Here is a 21784-nt window from a genome sequence, read left to right on the forward strand (position 1 = left end):
TTCAGTACACTCGACGACGTGACGTCTTATTTCGTAACAATAGCATGGCGTGGTGTCACATACGCCTCTTTCGGCTGGCCAATAGCGGCACGCTCTGTGACGCACCAAGCTTCTATTTAACACGTGAAGGACGAATTACGCTCAATACAAGCTCGCGCATTAAGCCAGTAGGAAGTGAGTCCATAACTGACGCGTGATGTATCATTCTTAGCAAGTTTAAACGCGCGGTCATTTGTAGCAGGATTTAAAAGCTGAGCACACAATTTTTTGACGCCTATTTTTAGTTTGATTACAGTTAAACCGTTTGGTTTATCAAAAGGTATAGAGTTAGTTAGCCTGGACGTAATTCAATACGAATTCCACGTCAGAGGAGGCCTGCAGTGTTGTACAATGTGTAAGAGTGGTTTGGGTTACAGGTATACGTTTTAAAAAGAACTGCACAGTATGTGGTTTAAGGAGGCATTCTCTATTTAAATTGTAACGGTGCATTGGCTAACCACAATTGATTCAGTGGTTCAGGATTGTTTGGCTTAACGTATAACTGATGTGCGTTAGCTAACGTTGTTCAATCTTACAGAGACAAACGAAACGCTCATAAGCTATTGGCTTGTATGTGTGCTAACTAACCAACAAAATGAGCATAGCATGCACAATGTGTCACCGCCGGATATGCATTAAGTGGCCTCATTTGTATTCTCGTAAAATATTTAGTAACTAATTGGAAAATTTAAAATCGTTATCGACTGACAACTTCATTAAATTTACAAAGGCCTAAAAAGTTGCTGAACTTATACTAGCAGCTTGTATGTATCCCCAGGGATTAGTGATTATGGTATTAGTTTGTTGGAATAGGCCTCTGATGTTCGTTTCAAATTAGGATATGTGTTTTTCGTGATGCAGTCTTGTAATACAGTAACGGTAAATTAATCAATCCTGTGGGCTTTGTTTAACCTTATACGTTATACTTTGTTTTAACCTTATAGCAAATGTTATTGGTGAAGAGTTACAGTTGTAGTAGCCTACCACTAAAAGGTTAAACTAGCAGCTGTTTTTATGACATTGGAAAAATTCAAACAACGCGTGACCAGACTGGAAGCTGGGACTGGCATTTTAAATAGGAAGCCCATTCACGGCTTGGTTGTCCGTTTATGACGTATGTGCGTGGGCGTAGCCTTTGACACGCCCCAAAGAGAAACTTTTTCACCGCTGAAATCCGATTCTTTTAATTTTAGAACACAAACACGACCCCAGTTTAATGACGACTGACATCTGGGTCTGGCCGAGATTATACACGAAATTAAAAAAGCTTGGCTTTTAACGTGATTTTTTTAACACGATTATAATACGAGCAGGTAAAAGTAAAGTTGGATCAATTAGCAAGAGATAAACGTTTGGTCAAGATTATTTTTGGGGGGCAATGCTGTTCTGTTTATTAAAAGTAAGACATATTGCGACCAGCCCTTGCTCTACGTTGAGTTTCTGATAAATGGTCGATTCTTATTCAATCAGTTACAAGGTATGTTGTCATAATAAACTGTTAACGGGTTTGAGTAATTAAACGTCATTAAGCGGTTATCTCACAAGACTGTACGAGCTCTAAGACAATTTGTTCTTGATTACTCTGTAATCGCCCTGTGAAAAACTGTTCTGGCATAATCAAGGATCGACAATTAAATGTATTTTAAAACAAGTAATAGAGAAGCAAGCATTATTAAATACAGCTCGCGCGCCAAACCAGGCAGGCAGAATTAATTCTACCGCGGTATATTCCGTAAAAGAAGGTTATTAAAAGTTTATTTACAGTAATGTTTGACACATGTACAACTAAGTTCAATTTTGATGAAATGTCTAGCTAATCGAACATTTCATTAAGCGTACTCGATATTTTAAGGCATAACAGTTATCTGGCCTTTTTTGAAAAAAGTTTTGTGTCCCCTGCTCCACAGTAATAAATAGATAAATGTCAAGAACTTTGTAGGCTATTGCCTCATTTGCGGTAATTATTGTAAAATCTGCGATATCAAACGTTCTCACAGGTTAGTAGTGGCGTGAAATTTATTTTTGTGAAAACCACTGAAGTTACACTTGAGCCTCTTAGTCGGAAACAACTTGATTAGCTAATCGCATCCTTTGAGCTGATTTGTTTATTTTCAGTCTAAACAGTGAGTGACAAATCGTTTACGTTTTGTGACGAACAATCGGCGATTGTGATCTGTTTTTTATGCATCAGGCAAGTCAGCAAATGTTGTTGTGTTTTTTCATTCAGGCAAAGCTGTGAAAAACATGTTTTTCTGGAGAGATTGCGAATTAAATTGTTATTCGAAAGTTACGTTGTGTTGACACGTCCAATTTATAGTATTCCCCAGTACAACTTTTTATATTTCGGCACTTATTGTTAGTTGCCGTTTCTTTGGTAACCAAGGCTGTAAAAAGTCTGTAGCAGAAGCAGCCTACGTGATTTCACGATATTATTTCCATCTTGCTAGACTGAAACGAACTCCCTCGCCAATTTAATCTTGAATATTTAGGCACGGACCCTAGCCATAAGACCGAAATTGGAACAGTATTAACGTCGAAAAAAACGACAGTTCGTAATAAGACGAAATACGACTGATGTACAATAGTTGTAATAACGTTTAAATCGGAATAAGACTTAAACCCGTCGTAATAAGACCTAAAGGGCCTGAATAGGGCTTTAAAGTTTTTACTTACCCCGAAACTACACTTCCGACTTTATCATTACCTCTCCTAATAATTTCAACCGTAACCCAATTTCCAACCCCTCCTTAACTCACCCATATCCCCAAATGAAGGAAAACATTTTGGTGGCAAAATAGCGGCACCCAAGGGTCCCCAAATCGTCCCATGCCTTCTCCCTACAGTTTTATGCGTTATTTTATCCATTTATAGGCCATATTTAGATGAATTTACGACTTATTCCATCAGGTTTATGTCTTATTAAGACGATTTAAGATCTTATTCTGTCGTAGATATTACTACGTATTTGACTTTATTACGTCGTTGGTTTTAATACTATAGTATTATAGACTATTCTGCTTTAGATATTGTTGCTTAGATCTTGTTGTGTGTACCCAAAAGAGAATGCGTAGCGTGGTGACTGGTGATCATTTACTTTGATGACGTATATAGACGCCATTACGTCAAACATGTTTCGTTGGCGCGCTGCGGTTTGCGAAACGAACGTTTATCGCGTTGGACTGTAGCTATGATGCGGTTAGTCACCACTTTGCAAAATTACGTACCGCAGCCATTGTGACGTCATAGCTGATTATCGGAAGTTAGGCAAGCGCGCGCGTGTGTGTGTGATGGCAAGAAGTATATTTTATTTTTATGCATGAAGTATATTTCAGTTTTATGCACCAGATTTACAAAAATTGCATAGATTATGTGGTAAAAATCGTTGTTAGACACTAGTTTTGTGCCATTTAGGTACAAGCGCAACCTGATATCTAGCTTATTACATCTGGCATACAAAATTCGTAGCACATACATGGGAATGCACCTCGAATTCCGCAACATTTCAAACATGTTGATGATGAATGGCTACCCCAAGCAGTTTATTGGCAAGCTGCTATTTACAGGTTATTTCACCAAAAACACAAAGACGCACAAAACAATACGTTGGTTAGAACATGAAGAAAAGAACACGTTATATACCATCACAATGACACTCTGTTTTATTGGGAAAACATCGATGAACATGTGCAAAAAATTTACTGCCTTTGTAGCTCGAAACACTGATAATAAAATCAAATTTATTTTTAACCATGAAACTATATCTATCAGTTCGTTTTTTTATACAAAAAGACCACCAGCATGTGTTACGTCGTTCAGGTGTTATTTACTAAGTGCAATGTTCGTGCGGATCTACTGGTATTTGACAAACCAAACGCAATGTGCATTGTACAACTACGTATGGATAACCACGACCCTTCGTCACATTCCACACAGGACACAGTCGTGGCCAGATATTTACATCTAAATTCTGGTCGCATAATAGACTTTAAAAACCCAAGATCCTTGCGACAAGTGGATGTTCGACTATTGATAAAGGAAACCATAGAAATAACACGACATCATCCCGATATAAATGCAGACCAAGCATACGTATACCACTATTTCTTTTTACTATCTGAGTCACGTGGATGACCTTATCTGGGTGAGTGGATGACCTTATCTGGGTGACCTACCCTCTAACGCCGCACACCCGGTTTAGATAGTGTATTTCTCCTTGCTTACTTCTATCAGCCTAATGCCTCAGCAGTGTATACTTGTAATCAGTGACTTCTCACTATGTTGAAAATGAATACAGAGTTATTCGAAACGTTCAAAATGATACCTATACTTCTTCATGGGCTCTGATATTCTTATTACTTCTTACTATACAACCCCCAACCGGTATGCTCCGAAAATTTTAGTTAAGTTACAAGAAAAATCTTACTTGTGTTATTTTGCGCCCCTTAATCCTGCAATACGCCACATGTTTCCATAGATAGGGGCAGGGTTATTTTTAGGTTTGGTTTGGGTGACCGCTAAGTAGTTTTAAGAGACCGCAAGTGTTTCATTTAAATACCAAAAAATTGCAAGTCCAAAATTTGGGAAACCGCTGAAAACACCTTAAAAAAAACACTGGATAGGGGTAAGCAAACTACCGTCCACGGGCCAAATCTGGCCCACCAACGCAAATCATCAAGCCCGCGACCTGTTTTACAAACTGGGCACGAGGGCATTTCAAGCCATTTGAACCACGTAAAAGCATTTTTTTGCGCTGTGCGCAAATTTTTTCAGACCCATTTTAATTGCAAAATACCCTAATTTATCCATGATCAACAGTCGTTGCGGTTATTATACCAAGATGCGTAAAGTCAATTCTACACACTTAACATTTAACGGCCCGCACTGACCTTTATGAGTTAGTTTTGTCCCGCGTCTAGAAGGTTGCCAACACCTGGTATAGAATAACCACGTCGTTACAGCAGAAGAAAATGTGTCGGCTTCAGGTTTATCAGTCAGAAAACAATAGTTTTGGCTTTGCGTGAGGTTTGGTTTTCTGCCAAAAAAATGCACTATTATACTTGGGTTTGCTTGTACATGTATTGTTGTGCGATATTCTTGAGTAAGTAACCTATTCTAAGTGCTCTACACGCTCTTCTTTGCTTTCGATTTGTCTAAGCTACCAATACACTCTTTAAACTAGCGTTAAACTGTTGAAACACGTTTCTAATTTTGTCATGTTTTTTTTTACAAGCAGCTATAATTATTCTTTTCAGGGTCTTGCAACCCCGTGCAGAATTTAAAGGCCCTTTGCAGTAATCGCACAATGAGAACAAATTAGGAGAAAATGAATGCCAAACCTAATCGAAATGATGCGCAGCTATTAAAGCCTGTAATCGTGTGGCTTCGGGATCACGGAATTTAGATCGAAGCGTTTTATCTGGAACGGGTATTTAAAAAAGCAACTGATGTAGCCTCGCCGTAAATAAAATCCAACTGTGTGTTTGGAGGTAATTAGTTCTTAGCTAGGCTGAAATCTAATTGCTAATCAAAAGGACAAGACTTTTAAATTTTATAGCAGAGCTACCAAAGAGTTTACCATTTGAATTCAAGCCGAATAGGTTGATTTGTAAACGAATTTTGCATTTTCCTTTGTCTCAGTTAGCAGACAGTCGTGTTCGCTCATTTGAAAATGATCTTGCCACATGTTTCCACCAAATTTCGTCATCACAATTTGCCGGAGGCCCTTTAAAAGCACGTGGTCATAAACACGGGGGGACATGTCACGAATTGTATGCAAAATCTCTGAGCGGTAATGAAGCGTTTTATGTTGGTAATTGTGCAAGGGTGGAAGCGTGACTTTGCTTATTTTGTGTCGAAAATATTTTGAAGGAAATTTGCTCGTTAAGCGAAAACGTTTTAAGAAAATAACTTTCCGAAAAGGCGATGCCATATGCCTCAAGTTCGGAATTTTGGTCGTTGTATGCACCATGGAATGCTATGCCAAATACTTTTACTGCTTTAAGTCAGTGGCTTTGTATCTCGCCGAATTACATGGGCACACAACTTTAGAAGCCTTCAAAGGCGCTCGAAACAACTGTTCAAACGCTTATAATGAACAGAAAAGGTAACTTATGGCAGTGAAGATTTGTGTTAATTGGCTAACGTTAGGCATGTAGTGAAGGCTTTAATAGGCTGGAATTCGACACCACAGCTTATCGCGCTCAAAATTCCCAGTAGAGTTTCTAGAACTTTCGGATAAGAACAATTTGTACCGCAGCAGAACCGCAGTACTGTAGCACGTTTTGCAGTCGCCATTCCAACCAACCATTAAAATAATTGCGATAGGGAAAAGAATCGATAACGCAATTTAATCACATGTAGTTTTGTTTGAAGTGCATTGCTTTTTTGTGCAACCAGGTGCTGTCTATAGTTAGCCACCAACTAATATAGTAGTATAGATTATGATGTAACGCTATGAAGAAATCGGTAATGTGGCGGGCATTTATGAATGTTATTTAAGCGAAGGAAGTCGATGTCCGATTTTTAGGTAATGATTGGTCAGAGTTTAGGTTGATCGATAAGAGTTTCATGGATAGCATGCTTTTTACAGTTAATGTTTGTTGTTTCAATTTCGTTTAATTTTGATTGTAAACTTACAGTCATTCACTTCGTTAAAATACTGAAGCGACGCAAATGATTTCGCAAAATGAATCCAAATGTGGCTCGCGACATAATGAAAAATTCCCAAAAAATACAGCCAATTGTCAAAACAGCTAAATTTGTTATACAGCCAATTGTCATTGTTTATTCACAATACAAAACAATCCCAGCAGTAACGACAACAAACAATTACTTCTGATATTATAACACTATAGTGTTTTTTTTTAAAATTAAAAGTGATATTTTTTTCCGTTTTATGAATTGCTGCTACGGGTTTGTCGTGGTTCCTTTTGTCGCTTTCGTTCCGATAAATTTTATTATCGTGTTGTTTGATTTAACTTTAAGTTAGCTTGTCGGTCGAATTTGCACGCACAGCTTTTAGAGTTGATTTTAAAGCAGTGTTCCCGCCTACAGTCGTCGCCTGAATACTTTATCTTGTTTTAGAATTACTCCCTGAGGCTATTTTCCCGGCTAAGTAAGTAATATTCGATTTTCGAAAAAAAATCATTGAAATTATGCAAATTTGTAAAATTAAATCTAATACACCACCATAGCCACACTCAAATGCTAACCCCAACCTTGACCCAAATCAAAATAATCACGTATAATGGCGCGAGCGTACAAAACGCCATTCGGTCAAATGGCCACATCCAAAAATATATTCGATGTCTTACCGTGATGTTGGTAGCGGAACGAAACGCGAATCCTTATCTTAAGTCGGTTTTATATTTCCCGGCAACGCTAAACCAGGTAAAAGATAGTAGTTCATCGGAAAAGCAGCTCCATCAGTTCGACATTGACCCGGTCTATTGTTAGAATGCCGTTAGCTCATAGGTTCTTACAGTTGGTAGCACGCTTGAAGCGCGTGTCAAGAAGCTGTTGAATCGAGAGCTTCGTGCACTTTTAGTTTGCCGATGGTGGTATGCAAGGTTTAGTGGTTTTGTTGGAAAACCGTTACAAGCCGGTTACACCACAGTTTGTTAGCCCGTGTTAAGCACGGGGTTATATAAGTTTGCCACAAATCTTTAAATGTCTTCGATTTGATGGACAGCTCCATCAGTTCGACATTGACCCGGTCCAGTGTTAGAATGCCGTTAGCTTATTGGTTGGTCATCTTACAGTTGGTAGCACGCTTAAAGCGCGTGTCAAGAAGCTGGTGAATCGAGAGCTTCGTGCACTTTTGGTTTGCCGATGGTCTTATATAAGGTTTAGTGGTTTTGTTGGAAAACCGTTACAAGCCGGTTACACCACAGTTTGTTAACCCGAGACCAGAGTCAAACACGGGGTTATACAAGTTTGCCACAAAAAAAAGGTCTTTGAATGTCTTCGATTTGATGGACATAAGTGTTTCTGAAGTTCTTTTATATGTTTAGAAAACTACCAAACTTCATTTTATTTGTTATTGCGTTGACGATGGCATTTATACTGTTTTGCTTCAAATTATGTGCAAAACATTTTGAGTCATCAAATTTTAGGCCTGAAAAAAAAGTTCGCCGATGGTGTTATGCAAGGTTTGTGGTTTTGCTGGAAAACCGTTACAAGCCGGTTACACCAAAGTTTGTTAGCCCAAGTTAAACACGGGGTTATATAAGTTTGACGCAAAGTCTTTAAATGTCTTCGATTTGATGGATATTAGGAAGTCTTCGAAAAACCCTAAGTGTTTCTGAAGTTCTTTTATATGTTTAGAAAGTGCCTTGAACTACCAAACTTTAATTTATTTTTTATTGCGTTGACGATGGCATGTATACGGTTTTGCTTCAAATTATGTGTAAAACATTTTGAGTGATTAAAATTTAGGCCTGTGAAAATTTATAAAGTTTCTTTAAAAAGACTTTTTGAAAGGCATTTTTTCATAAAAAATTGGTTGGGACAACTGTGGTTTATTTTAAAAAATTTTCTATTGTGAAAACATTAAGTTATGTTGTAGAACTTCCAACAGTTCATCAAAATGATAGCATTAGTTCCGTTTTTGAATTGACTTTTCTATTTGTACGCTCAACTAATAATGACACTTTGGTAACATTATGTATGTGCTACTTTCAACAACCATCAAATTTTGTGTTCTAGCGGATATTTTAAGGCCAGGCTTCACTTGCTTGCATGCTTGTCGCCAGAGCAACAATTTATTGGCAGTAGTCTGCTATCAAAAAAAAAATTACTAACACTCTTTTAAATTTAAATGACCAATACAAATGACGGTCTCTGTACGCTGGCCTGAATAAAAACAACCCTTTATGAAAACGCGGTTGAGCAGTGCTATGTTTAGCAGCTCACGTTGCTCAGAATGCTGTAATGCTTGTTGAAAGGGCACTAAAATTTATAGTTTGCCTGTACACTGTTACTCCAATATCTAAAAAAAGCTTTGTTTATTATTAACAGCATAGTGATATACAGCGATTTTTTGTAGCGATTTTTTACAGCGTTTCTTCGCAACTTGAACTGTTCCGTTGAAATGTCTCGGGAAGCAATGGTTAACGGCCATGGAGAGTAAGTATATAACGATTAAATTGAACTTTTTAAAACATTCCAGTCTAAAAAAACTCTTTCATGTATGACGTAATAAGAATATTAAAGCCCATACAGAGAAGTATAGGTAGGTATCATTGTAAACGTTTCGAATAACTCTCAATTCCATTTCAACATATTTTATGTGTATTTTCAACGTTACGTTTGGCTTTAGTCTCACGACATCAACTTGTACTATCGTTAAATAATTCACGGGAATTTTAATCGATGCCATTTGCAATTTAGGGAACACGTTTTCTCAAGAATCTACGTCAGTCAGTTTACTTATAGGCAAAAGGCGACTTGATGAACTAAATGGCAAGGACGAAATAGGATGAAATAGCGTTGGTTAAACCGTGGCTAGGGATGTTCCTGAACTTGTTATTTTATTCCGTGCCGACACAGAAAATATCTTTGGTTAAAACTATCGCGATCCGATGCCTTAATTGGTAAATATGTACAGGTTTTTTTTTAAGGTTTGGTTTGGGTGACCGCTAAGTAGTTTTAAGAGACCGCAAGTGTTTCATTTAAATACCAAAAGGTTGCAAGTCCAAAATTTGGGAAACCGCTGGAGAAATTTGGGTACCGTTTCGGTAGCACTGAATATGTATATATATAATTATATATATTAAGATGGCAGAGAAATATTTAAAAATTTCTGTATAGAACAAACTTAAAACGATACGCGAAGTAGTTTTTTTAGTTCCAATTTTTTTTTTTTTGATAAACTACTACCAACATCGAAATTACCCTTTTTTAAAGCCACAACTATTTTATAAGGGTGGAGGGGGAATTTTAACCCGTGGACTTTACGCAGCGCCTGTCATTAAATAGCTCTTTGCAGTTCACACTCATACCCCATCCTAACAACTTAATTTCTTCCGCAGCGCAAGCCACAGCTGGAATGTGCACGCCTCCACAACTGCCCACAACACCTTCAACCCAATCCGTGCTATTGTGGACGGGATGAAGATAAGTCCAAACCCTAACAAGAAGATGATTGCCCTCTCGCTCGGTACGCAACGAAACGAACTTTAAATAAAAAAAAGAAAAAAAATATTGTTTTTTGGCGATGTTCGTAATAGCGAATTAACTCATATTTGAATGTTTTTGTGCACTGTCAAAATCGTTAATTTTTAAACCGTTTAGTGAAATTACAGTGACCGGGTATAACTTTCGGTTACTGATTTAAACGCCAGCAGTGGACAATTGGACATTACTGTAAAATGCGGTATTTTAGACCGTTTAGAATTGGATTTTTTTAAGAGGGGAAATGAACGTTTACGATTTAATATTGTTTGTCAATAAGCGACTTTGTAAGAGCTAATCACAGTTCTTGTTGTACACATATGTATGTGTATCTTTCATTAAATGATACGGCCCTGTTGATCCCCTTCAATGTCAAGTTGCGTGGGATAGTTGCAAGACACTTGGTGTAGCGCTTGGCATTCGACAGGCCGTTAAGTAAGGACTAACAGAATGTAGCAAGCATTGGCGTCTTGGTTGTTTCTCGGCTCGCCCCCTATGAGCCTGTGTATTGCTTATTTTGCAGAGCGACGGTCGTTGTATGGCCGGAGGTCGCGAGTTCGAACCTCATTGCAGGCTTGTTGTTTTTCTAGCCTACCTTGTGGATCGACAAATTCGGTTCGACTGCGATGGTTTCCGGTTAGGGTTGTTCAGATTTTATATATTTTCAAAAAATTTAGCTAATCGAAGTTTTTCCCATGGTTTGCATCTTGAAAATAGGACTGACAAAAATTTATTGAAATTAGGGTGTTTTTTTCGTATTGCTCAACACGATCAAAGTTTAGCAGTTAAAATAACACCTCAACCTTTAAAATAGACTATACAGCTATATAACGAGTTCGTCACCGACTTTGTTTCCTTTCCAGGAGACCCGACTGTGTTCGGCAACTTTCAGCCACCTGAACAAGCCGTTCATGGAATCATAGAAGCCGTACAAAGTGGTGACAAGAACGGGTATGCCCCTTCCTTTGGCCACGAGTTCGCCAGAAAAGCGGTCGCCAACTTCGTGTCCACCGAAGGCGCCAAAATCAACGCCGGGGTACGATTTTATTATTTTCGGGGAGATTGTAATTGTTTTCTAAAACGCATTTTTTAAAGGGGTACATATTGTTTAAGCATAGACTAAGAGTCACCAAACCTCTGGCGAGCCAGATCCGGCGGTCAGAGTTAATTTTGTATCTTTAATAAAGCTTAGGTATTTGAGTACACAATGCACGGATCTGTAGTGCAGTTACAAATGAATTTTAAAGCCAAGAAGGTCGAGTAAATCGACACACTCTTGATTAAGACGTTTCGATACATAAGATGATATACATATTTTAACTATAAGTTTAATGGTGAAAATAACGGCCCAAATAGACGTAAAAAGCGACATGCTTTATTGTTCAAACGTTTCAGCAAATTCTCATGCCATCATCAGTGATATCACGTCTATTTGGGCCGTTATTTTCACCCTTAAACTTATGAACAGATCCGTATATAGTGTTCCATATTTTAACTAAAAATGCCATCAGTTCGCAGCGAACCGTTCTAACCAAGATGATGTCGATTTGCGCGAGCTTTTTGGCTTTAAAATTCATTATTAAGCTAAAGTATACAGTTCAAGTGCTGTCGGATGCAGATATAAACTAAATTCCAACGAAATTTTAACTGAGCGACAATTCTTAAAATTCACTACGGCTTTTTTGTTGCATATAGTTGTTTATATTTCCTTCGTTCAACGATATTTCAAGTTAAAAAAGTTCAAATTTCTAAGTCCGGTCCGCGATCTTCAAGTATTCGGCCCTTAATTCAAACGAAAATGTTTATTTTCCCCCTATAGGAACCAATGAAAACGGAAAAGGATAAAAAAGTTGTTTTGGTTTTGCGTGTCTAAACTGTATTTCGGTCCAGTTTTCATTTTTTATTATTGTTGTAAAAATCGTAATTTGCTGGCTACGTTTTAGTTTAAAAAAAAAGGCTGTTGTCATCTAAATTACATTTAACGTATCCGCTGGGTCATTTTACACTGTATCGTACCTTATGTCTATTTAAGAAGAGGTTATTGTGTAATTCAGGTTAAACGATATCTATTAAAATTTTATAACAGATGCACCAAAAGTATCGATTATTCGCATTCTGATTCTTGTTTGCACAATTTACAGCTCACAAAAGCACCTTATATTTGTTTTGACGTTCGACCATATGTTACTACAGAGTCTGCGCAACACATTTGCGAGATCCCCTTCTTGTACCAAAAAATGCCTCACATTGATCATATTGATTTCAGTCAAAAATATGGATAGACGGACCACATAATTGTCTTGGCTGATTTATCCTTTAATAAAACGTGTCATCGACATGTTTTTGAAAGTAGTATTCAGCTTAGAGAGTAACAGCCAAGTCTATTAATGTCTTAATTCAGTAGTGGTTCGAAAATTTTACTTCGAAATTCGTTTATTTCCCTAATGTAATGGAACACTCGATCAGTTTTACGAACCATAATTTTTTTGAATAACATTATTATTGAAGCTGTTGCTGCCAGGCAACAATTGTACCATTGAAACATTGTTATTGCCCTAAAAGTAAACCCCTCACCCTCAAGATTTCTCAAAAGGGACTAAGGCCTATTGGATGTTAACAAGATTCTCGCCAATCGCAAAAACATTTTGCAAAGAATTTGGCACGCAAGAATGGACACTCGGTAGTCGACATCCTAAAAAAATCAAACTACAACAGGAATGTTAGCCTAGATCCATAAAATGCTGGTTAAACAGCCGCAACCGCGGATTGGCCAACCCTGAACTTAACAACAACGGTTCTAACCAGGGTAACGGAGTCGGTTAAAATTTACCAGAGTTCGACTTCGGCCCCATGTGCGACTCAGTCAAGTCCAGACTCCACAGTCCAGTACTTCCCATTTTATGTATTTAAAATATGGTGATTATTCAGGAAATCCACTCCTATGGGTGTTATACAATTCATTCACCCACGTACCGTGAGTCCGTGACTGAAAGATTTTCCGTCATATGCTATTCTACCTTTAATTTTTCTATCTGGCAGCGTTCATAGTTTCGAAATTTCGTACTGCGCATGCGCACGTCGGACTCGGGTAGTCTTACGTAGTCCTACTCGAGTCCCGCATCCCAGGTCCGACCCAAGCAAAACGAACCGACTCCGTCGAGTCTCGACTCCAACTCCGCAGCCCTGGTTTAAACAAAGCACATATTTTCGTTCGTAAAGGATGTTTACCTGGCCAGCGGATGTTCCGACGCGATCCAGATGGCCATCACTGTTCTGGCAAGTCCCGGCGACAACATCGTGGTTCCGAGGCCGGGTTTTTCCCTCTACAAGACCCTATCGTTGTCGCAAGGAATCGGGGTTAAGTTCTACGACTGCCTGGTGAGTCGAAAAAATATATTATTTTCAAGTACACTGGTGTAAAGTTTTATTTTTAAGTGTACTGTTTTAACTTTACATTATTGATGTTTACACAATTTTATGACAAAATGTTAAATATAAAAACTTAATTTTAATCAAAGGTATTTGACTAAATGACTTTAAGTCAAATCATTTTACCAAATCGACTAAAGGTAATTAAAGTAGTTTGAAAATAGTGACTTAAGTGCACTTAAATCACGGGATTGACTTAAGTCATTACAACCCTGGTTTTCAGATCGCCGCGAAAAAAGGTTGAGAAACACTGATGTAAGGCAATGAATCATGCAAAACTGTGCAGTGTATACGCCTGACATATGTGTCCTTCAAGGTTCCCCATGGGAATATGTAGCTTATGCTTAGTTACATGTTAGGGCTGCGCGACGTGATAGCTTATCCGTGTTCGCGTAAATGTTTCCATTATCGCGCCACGCGCGTTAGTTCGTTTCCTCCGCTCGGTGGACGCCCATTGGCTAAACCAGAGCACGCCTTCGGGCTCAGCCAATCACAAGGATCCTATTCATTCCACTAGTTAGGTAAGGGCTGATATTGGTTTCAGAGCCTGCCTTGGGGTCGTTGACCTGTAGGTTAATCTCCAGGTCATAGACCTCATCAATAAATAGCACTGTTTCATACGTCGACAAAGGACGTTTGTTGTTGTATGTATTCAGCATTCTTGAAGAGCATAATACAGCGCAGGTGTAACCCTATGCCTGGTATGCCGTACGAAATGGCAAAAGTGTTTTCGCAACTACTAAGGATAACTATAATCGCCAAAGCCGTTTTAAATCACTGCAAAATCTACTTTATGTACCGCTTTACCTTAATATCAATAATTTTTTTCTTTAATATTTTCTTTTAAATCCCTTTTTCTTAAATGCCTTAAAAGTTTTAAAACTGCGACTATAAGAAAACGTATTCACTGTTTACTATATCTACAGGTGTTTTGAAATACGCCGAATAAACTAATTTTCTCTGTTGATGCGAAATAAGGTTTGGCCGAATCCGGACGAAAAAGCAAAAAATCTACAACTAATTAGGTTGTTATGTTAATTGCCTCGTAATTGTGCGCTTTCGTATTTGCTGCTGTTGTAAGTGTCCTACCTTAATTAGGCTATTACTGTGCAATTTTGACAAGGCAGAATTCACTCTGCGCTATTTAAAACATCCGCCAGTTTACTTAACAGAAAATGTCAAACAAACAAACAAAAAACACAGAAAAATGTTTACCGAATCTAAATCTATACATATTGCATTACGCAATTTTGTTTTTATTACAAATCAAGGCTTTCAATTGCCGAAAAATACGCGATTCTTGCATTTCACTAATAGGATGGCCACAAAATAATGCCGCTATTTTTCCAGAAACGCATTAAGGTACAAATAAATACAAATAAATTTACCGTTATTTATTTGGGTTCATGTCAACTTTACCAATTTGTTTATTTCGGGTACAAATATCAAGCTTTGTATTTTGGTATAAAATCTTACCACACAAAAATAAATTTTACTCTACTTGGGTGACATGTTTTTATTACCCAACAAAAAATCCAAATTCTTTTGGGAAAACCCGCTACACAATTCTACTTGGGCTGTTTTTGAAAGTACCCAAAGTATTTTGCTGTTTTTATAAAGTAATTACCCAATTTTTTAACAGTGTAGTAGGAAATGCCACCAAATGCGCATCACTTAAAATTTAACATGTTTTTACCAATGTTAAAAACAAATCCGCAAGCGTAATGCACCCGTAAAATAATTGAAAGCTATGTTGTTTCTTTTTTAATTAAAGCTTTCGAAATCGTTTCAGCCTGAACGACGCTGGGAAGCAGACCTCGACCACCTGGACAGTCTGATTGATGACAAGACAAAGGCCATTGTTGTCGTGAATCCTTCAAATCCTTGCGGCTCGAATTTCAGCAAAAGTCACATCAACGATATTTTGGCCGGTGAGTTATGTAAAGCTTTAGAAAAACGAACAAATCACTGTGAAAAACCTTTTCACATGATTTTGTTAAATGTTAAATTAACTTGCGATTGTTGAGTTTAAACGTCTGCTACAAAATATATTTTAAAGAACAATAAGTTGTCTTAACAAAGGAGGTTTAGGGAACATCGCCCGACCTTTATTAAGCCCTTTATTGTAAAGTTTTATTGCGAACATTTTTACCTTGAAGCAGTGCTTCCTATAAACCGTTGATGCTTTGCGCTACCCTCCCCCTCATAAATAATAAGATTGCTGCATCCCTTCCACAAATTTTGTTAAGTGGTTTACAGTGATGCCGCTATACATGGAACGGGAACAACACAATCAACTCCACACATGCAGGAAACCATCATTTTATTCGTTGTACTCCAATAGTACACAAGAGTTTATTTCACGAGTTATATCAAGATTCTCCAACACTTATCGGCATCCTTGAGCATTAAAAATGGCACCCCACGTGTGACGTGCCGAGAAACATTGGCGGGGAATTAACCACTGGTTTACGCATAAGCGATTCGTAAAACCTTATTTTCTTTTATCTTTCTAGTTGCTGAAAAACACAAAGTGCCGATCATCGCCGACGAAATATACTCGACAATTGTAAGTCTCTTTACAGATGCGATTTTGAAGAAGTGAACTAATTATTATTAAATGCAAAAGTGACAGAAATGCGTACAACAACAAAAATATTGGCCAAATCGGAGCCGATACGAGATACCCGATCCCAAGACTTAGATACATTTTTATGACTATGTCTATCCAGACACAGGATATAAAAAGCCCAGCCAATTTAGGCGCACGTTATATTTTAGTTTAATTAACTTTTTGTTTTTGACTTTAGCTGTTCGCTGATTGTGGTTTTAACCTTAGTATTGGATAAAAAACTTCGAATTGCCACAAACGGTTATCAGCAAATGGTTTTTGTGTTTTTGTAGGCTAATTTTTTTGAGGGCCAAAATCGCTGCTAACTTTAACAATTATTCGGTGACAGGTTTTCAAAGGAGAGACATTTTATTCGTGCGCTTCGCAAACAGCCCGTGTTCCCGTGCTTTCCTGCGGCGGCATCGCTAAAACGTAAGTATTTCAACGTTCTAGGAAACTAAACGGTCGAAAAACTTAACTTAGAACTAAATGAAATTTCGAAAATGAGATGAAGAAATATAGTTTTAAGCCACTTTCCAACTGTAAAAAGCCGTTTTCCATATTTATGACCTATAATTTTTTTGTTGTAATTTCTTACTTGGGATGATTCGTTATCGTTTCAAGCTTAGCTTTGACAGCATATGTGCGATAAAAGTTCAATTTTGTTCCGGAAGCCTTTCAAATTTTCACGCAGCTAAATAACTGCCAACAGGAAAATAAAGTAGAACGTGCAATTTAAATACATTGTGTGATAACATGGGGAAGGGGTCTATACGGGTTATGTGGGTGTTCAGAGTGTTTTGTAAGCTAAAATAATAAAAAAGACATTATTTGTGGCTTAACTGTTTTGTGTGGTTTGTCGAAGTTGTCACCACAAACTACAGCCCGTGGAAATAGTTCTTTCGCCCGCTACATTTTACCTCAATATACCTGAAATACCATTAATGTTAACAGAAATGTTCATCGGGTCCTACCAACGGACAATTGCACAAAGCTCACTATAAATTTTATCACACATTTTGTATGTTTACTTCATTTAATCAAGTCAACAATCAAGTTAATAAAATTCGAACAAAAAACTTTCTCATAATCAGCCTCAGGATCTCCAGACCGTCTCTGTGTAAAGATAATTCGGACACCTTTGTCTGGGGTAGTTTTAAAATCAACATTTTTAATCTGTCTCTAACTTACTTGGTTGATCTTCGGTCTTTCCAGCTTCCAAGTCGTGATTTCAATAGATGCGCAGTTTGTTTTTACAGTTTCCTGGTTCCAGGCTGGCGACTCGGGTGGATCGTTGTGAATGACCGGAACAATATCTTCGGCGCTGAGGTACAGGATATTTTCAATTTATTTCTATTCGAGGGGTCGCTATAACTAGTTTTACATAAACGGGTCTGGCCCTAAGCGTCTTGTTTTCGCATCTAAATTGTTTCTTTCGGAGACTGACCTACTCATCATCGCTTGGCTAGTGATTTTTCTACGGTTTTAATCCCTTCGATAATATTTCACCCATTTTTTCCAGATCCGTGGCGGCCTGGTACAGCTCTCTCAGCGCATGCTTGGCCCGTGTACACTGGTTCAGGCGGCCCTTCCCGCCATTTTAAATACACCGCAATCTTTCCACGACAAGACAGTCGAAAAAATCGAACTGAACGCAAAATGCCTCTACGAGCGGTTGGCCGCCATTCCGGGACTTTTCCCGGTTAAGCCTGCGGCTGCCATGTACATGATGGTGAGATTTTTTTTGTTTTTAAGTCAAAGAGGTTTTGCATAAGCGGGTGAACTCAAATCGCCTTTATTGTTACACATACAGGCGGGATTTTGTAGTTAGGTAACGACGTTTTAAGTCAGTGTTTTTTAACTTATGGGTCGCGACGCAAGATTGTGTAGACTTTTTTTTGGTTGGGTCACCGACTGCAGTAGTTAACGTGGTTAGATTTTTTGAGATTGGTTCTGAGCAAGATTCCTTCAAAAATCATGAAAATTGCGGACCAATGGAAAGAGAAGGATTACAATAATTAAATTTAAGCTTATAATGCCAGCTTTGCTGCTATACACTTATACTTAGTATTTAAGTCGAGGGTGTACAATATTTTATACCGATAGGCTAAACCAGTGGTTTTCAACTGTTTTAAGCTTACAGCAGCCAATATAAAATATGTATAGTTCGCGGCACCCACTAGTTAAGTCCGATATTTGACATTTGAATCCGATCCCGGGTATTTTAGACGGAAAGTATCTTGATCCGATAACAATGACGTCATCACTAAGCTCAAACAAACTAAATAGATTAAATCAAAACGTTGGGACAGAAGAAGCTGTTTAAAGACCAAAAATCGTAATTTAAGAGAACTTAAAGCATCTCTTGGTATACCCTTGAGCGTTGGCCACGGCACTCCGGTCGGGAACTACTAACGGTAAATATTAAAGTGCGTTACCCGGGTGTTCCTAAGAACGCACCGATTGCTAAGGGTATTTCGTGAACCCTAATTACAAACCGGACAAACCACGAAGAATAAACAAATGTCAATCTTCCAGTTATTGTCAATTTGAAAAGATTGACAATATATCAAACAAAATTGGTATGGTTATTCTCAATCAACCAGGAAAGCATCCGCCAAAGAATTAAATTCGCAAACTGCCCGCGCTTGCAAATACACACGTCGTTACAAAAAAAAGCCACGCAATTCGTATCATTTGCATTGTGTGGTTGGCTTGCAAATTAAGTATTAACTTATCGGTATGTCATATAGCCACAATGCTGTTCGCCTACACCTACATTATTGACTTGATTCAAGGCAAGTTTGTCAGTTTTATCAGATCCTTTAATTTCCATTTGTTTTGCAAATAATCGTGGACTTTAATCGATTTGTTAGTTTATAACTTGAGGCGATATAGATTGTTGCAGCTCAAAACATTTGACGCAGCCCTCGAACCACAAGAAATGCAGTTTGTCCCGAGAAATGACGATGTGACTCATTTGTTTTAAAACCTGTCAGTTACAGTCGCCATGGCATAAATTTTGAATGCATGTAAACCCATTCACCAATATATATGATATATAAACGGGCGTAGCTTTATGGATCCAAAACCGTTGGCGGCAGGTTTCTGCTTGTCGATCACTGTTCCGCTGACATGTATTTTAACAATAAAACTCAAAGTATAAAACCCTATAGTAAAACCAGGATAAGACATTTTACCAAGTAAAATGTAAAAAGAACTTACCGATATGTTGGAGACAAGGTGAATGGAAGCTAAGCCACTTTTCTACTGCTTGCGTCGCTTAACTGTGTACCACTGGCTGGGCTGAAAGTTGAAACTTCCTCTTCTAGTGTTAATCAATCTCTATAGGCAAAAACCACGCTTGCTCATTGAAAACCAAAAACGATTTTTCAATTCAAAAAGCTCCATTGCCTCGCCTAATCAACACAATGCTCTAAAAGCGCGTTAAACAATAAGTAATTAGGCTCGAGGCAGCTATGATACAAAAGCTTCAAATTTAACACGTAATGATGCTGGTTTGAAAAACAAGTCTATGCCCATTTGGATATTTGCAAACATTTTTTCGCAATGCAAATACTGTTTAGAAATTTTCACCCACCTAATGACTTGCTTGCATTCAGGTTGGATTCGACAAGAAAAGGTTTCCCGGCATTTCGGATGACGTGGCATTCACGGAGATGCTTGTGACCGAACAAAGCGTTTTCTGTCTTCCGGCCAAAGTAAGAACTATTTGAAGGCAATTCATTAATATTAAGTGGATTGCCATGAATTCGCCCCGGCCTATAGTTAAATAACGTTCGTCAGGATCTTTTGATCTACGGTTATAGTATAACAGCCAATATTTCGGGAAATTCTGCCACAATATAATGTTTTGTGAATGTCAAAAAAAACTGTGTTCTGCATTCCACACTTTGTAGTGTTATCTGGGGCGGTTGTCTGAAGGTTAAATGTACGACCCGCAAGGGTCATATCAAGCCCAGAACTGATACGAAGTTGCCACGAATCTTTGAATTAATTTTAAATTTGAAAAGTCTTTGAAAAACCCTATGTTTTTCAGTCTTTACATTTTGTTTTATGTCCAGGTTAAAGTTATGTGTTTTCAAAAGTAACAGTAAAATGGCTTTTTTAATTTTGTTGACCAAGGCATTTGAACTGCATCGTTTTCGACTTATGTTAAAAAAAAACGCCGAGCGATCAAATTTTAGGTTTTTGAAAAGCCTGAATTTCTTTAAAAAGTCCTGAAATGTATTTTTATTTCTAAAATATTGCAGGCAGAAAGTACTGCATTTTATTTTTAATACCTGTAAATGCCTTGAACACTTAACACTAATTGCTTTTTAATAATGCTATCTGATTTATAATTTCTTATTTTCATCGCAGTGCTTCGAATACCCCAACTATTTCCGTGTGGTTCTCACGATACCGGAAGCTCAAACTAAAGAAGCCTGCGACCGCATCGAGGAGTTCTGTGCCCAGCACTACCGACCTTGAACAATGCGCATTGTGACGTCATAAAATGACCGCTTGGCGATTTGAATTTGAATAATAACACTGACAGCTTTTTTAACGCCACGCCCATTATTTTGTTCTCTTGACAAAGTCTTTTCCGCAGGAGGTACAAACATAATACCTAACTATATTATATTAATGGACGAAAAAGCCCTTCACATTCATGAACTTTTTGTTTTGTGCATGACGTAATGAACTGTGACGCAACGAAAACCTGTGACACAACTTTGATCTTGCCATGTTCACTCACTAACACAGTTTAAAAAGTATTGCATTCATGTTTTACAAATACACACGGTATGTACTGTAACATATAAGAATACTACTTTTTTAACTCGTACAGTTACCTAAAAAAATATGTGTTGTATCGTATGACACATCCTTGGTTAATCTTATATATTGTAGCGTTTTGAATATTCTTATTGATGTTTGCGCTTAATTTATTATGTCCTTAGTTCCACGGCGCGGTTAATTAGCTTTCTTTAGTTCCCCAAGATTTTAAACTAAAATATATTTTATCAATTTCTGTTTTATTTTGCTTTATTGATGTTTTCTCTTGTTTCGTTTTGTAAATAAAAATAAATGAGCTTTCCTTCTTGATTTTGTTATATTCGAAGTAAAATGGGTCATGTTATCAACAGGGCTGCGGAGTCGGTTAAAAGAGTCCGACTCAGATCAAATCTGCGATTTTGTCGAGTCCCGGGTCCCACTCAGACTCTACAGCCTGTATTCAGGCTAATCCGTCCACTCACAATACAACAAAAATATCCACCATATGCTATTTGGCCGTTACAATTTACCGGCAGCGGCAATATCAGTTTCAAAATTTCGTACTGCGCATGCGCACGTCGGACGCGGAACTCGAGTAGTTTTACGTGGCCTTACTCGATTCCCGAGTTCCGAGTCTGACTCCAGCAAACAAACCGACTCCGTCGAGTCCGACTCTGACTCCTGGTTATCGACTACTGTAAATAAATTATATTAGGAGACGGCTTGTATTTTCTAAACCCTAGTTTTATT

The 21784-nt window shown here is 37.9% G+C and overlaps 1 protein-coding gene across 1 annotated transcript; it reads left to right on the forward strand.

Annotated features, from left to right (window-relative positions):
• The first annotated feature begins 163 nt into the window (after window positions 1-163).
• On the forward strand, window positions 164-21356 carry LOC146138724 (tyrosine aminotransferase-like). The gene is made up of 11 exons (XM_083394045.1): window positions 164-9165; window positions 10071-10198; window positions 11076-11248; window positions 13432-13590; window positions 15434-15572; window positions 16158-16210; window positions 16602-16684; window positions 17512-17581; window positions 17775-17984; window positions 19876-19974; window positions 20636-21356. Exons 1-11 carry the CDS (start codon window positions 9131-9133, stop codon window positions 20744-20746), a joined length of 1260 nt encoding a protein of 419 aa, XP_083250171.1. The 5' UTR covers window positions 164-9130; the 3' UTR covers window positions 20747-21356.
• Window positions 21357-21784: the final 428 nt, after the last annotated feature.

This window comes from Ascidiella aspersa, chromosome 7 (genome assembly GCF_963924565.1).
Source record: "Ascidiella aspersa chromosome 7, kaAscAspe10.2, whole genome shotgun sequence".
Classification (NCBI taxonomy): Eukaryota; Metazoa; Chordata; class Ascidiacea; order Phlebobranchia; family Ascidiidae; genus Ascidiella; species Ascidiella aspersa.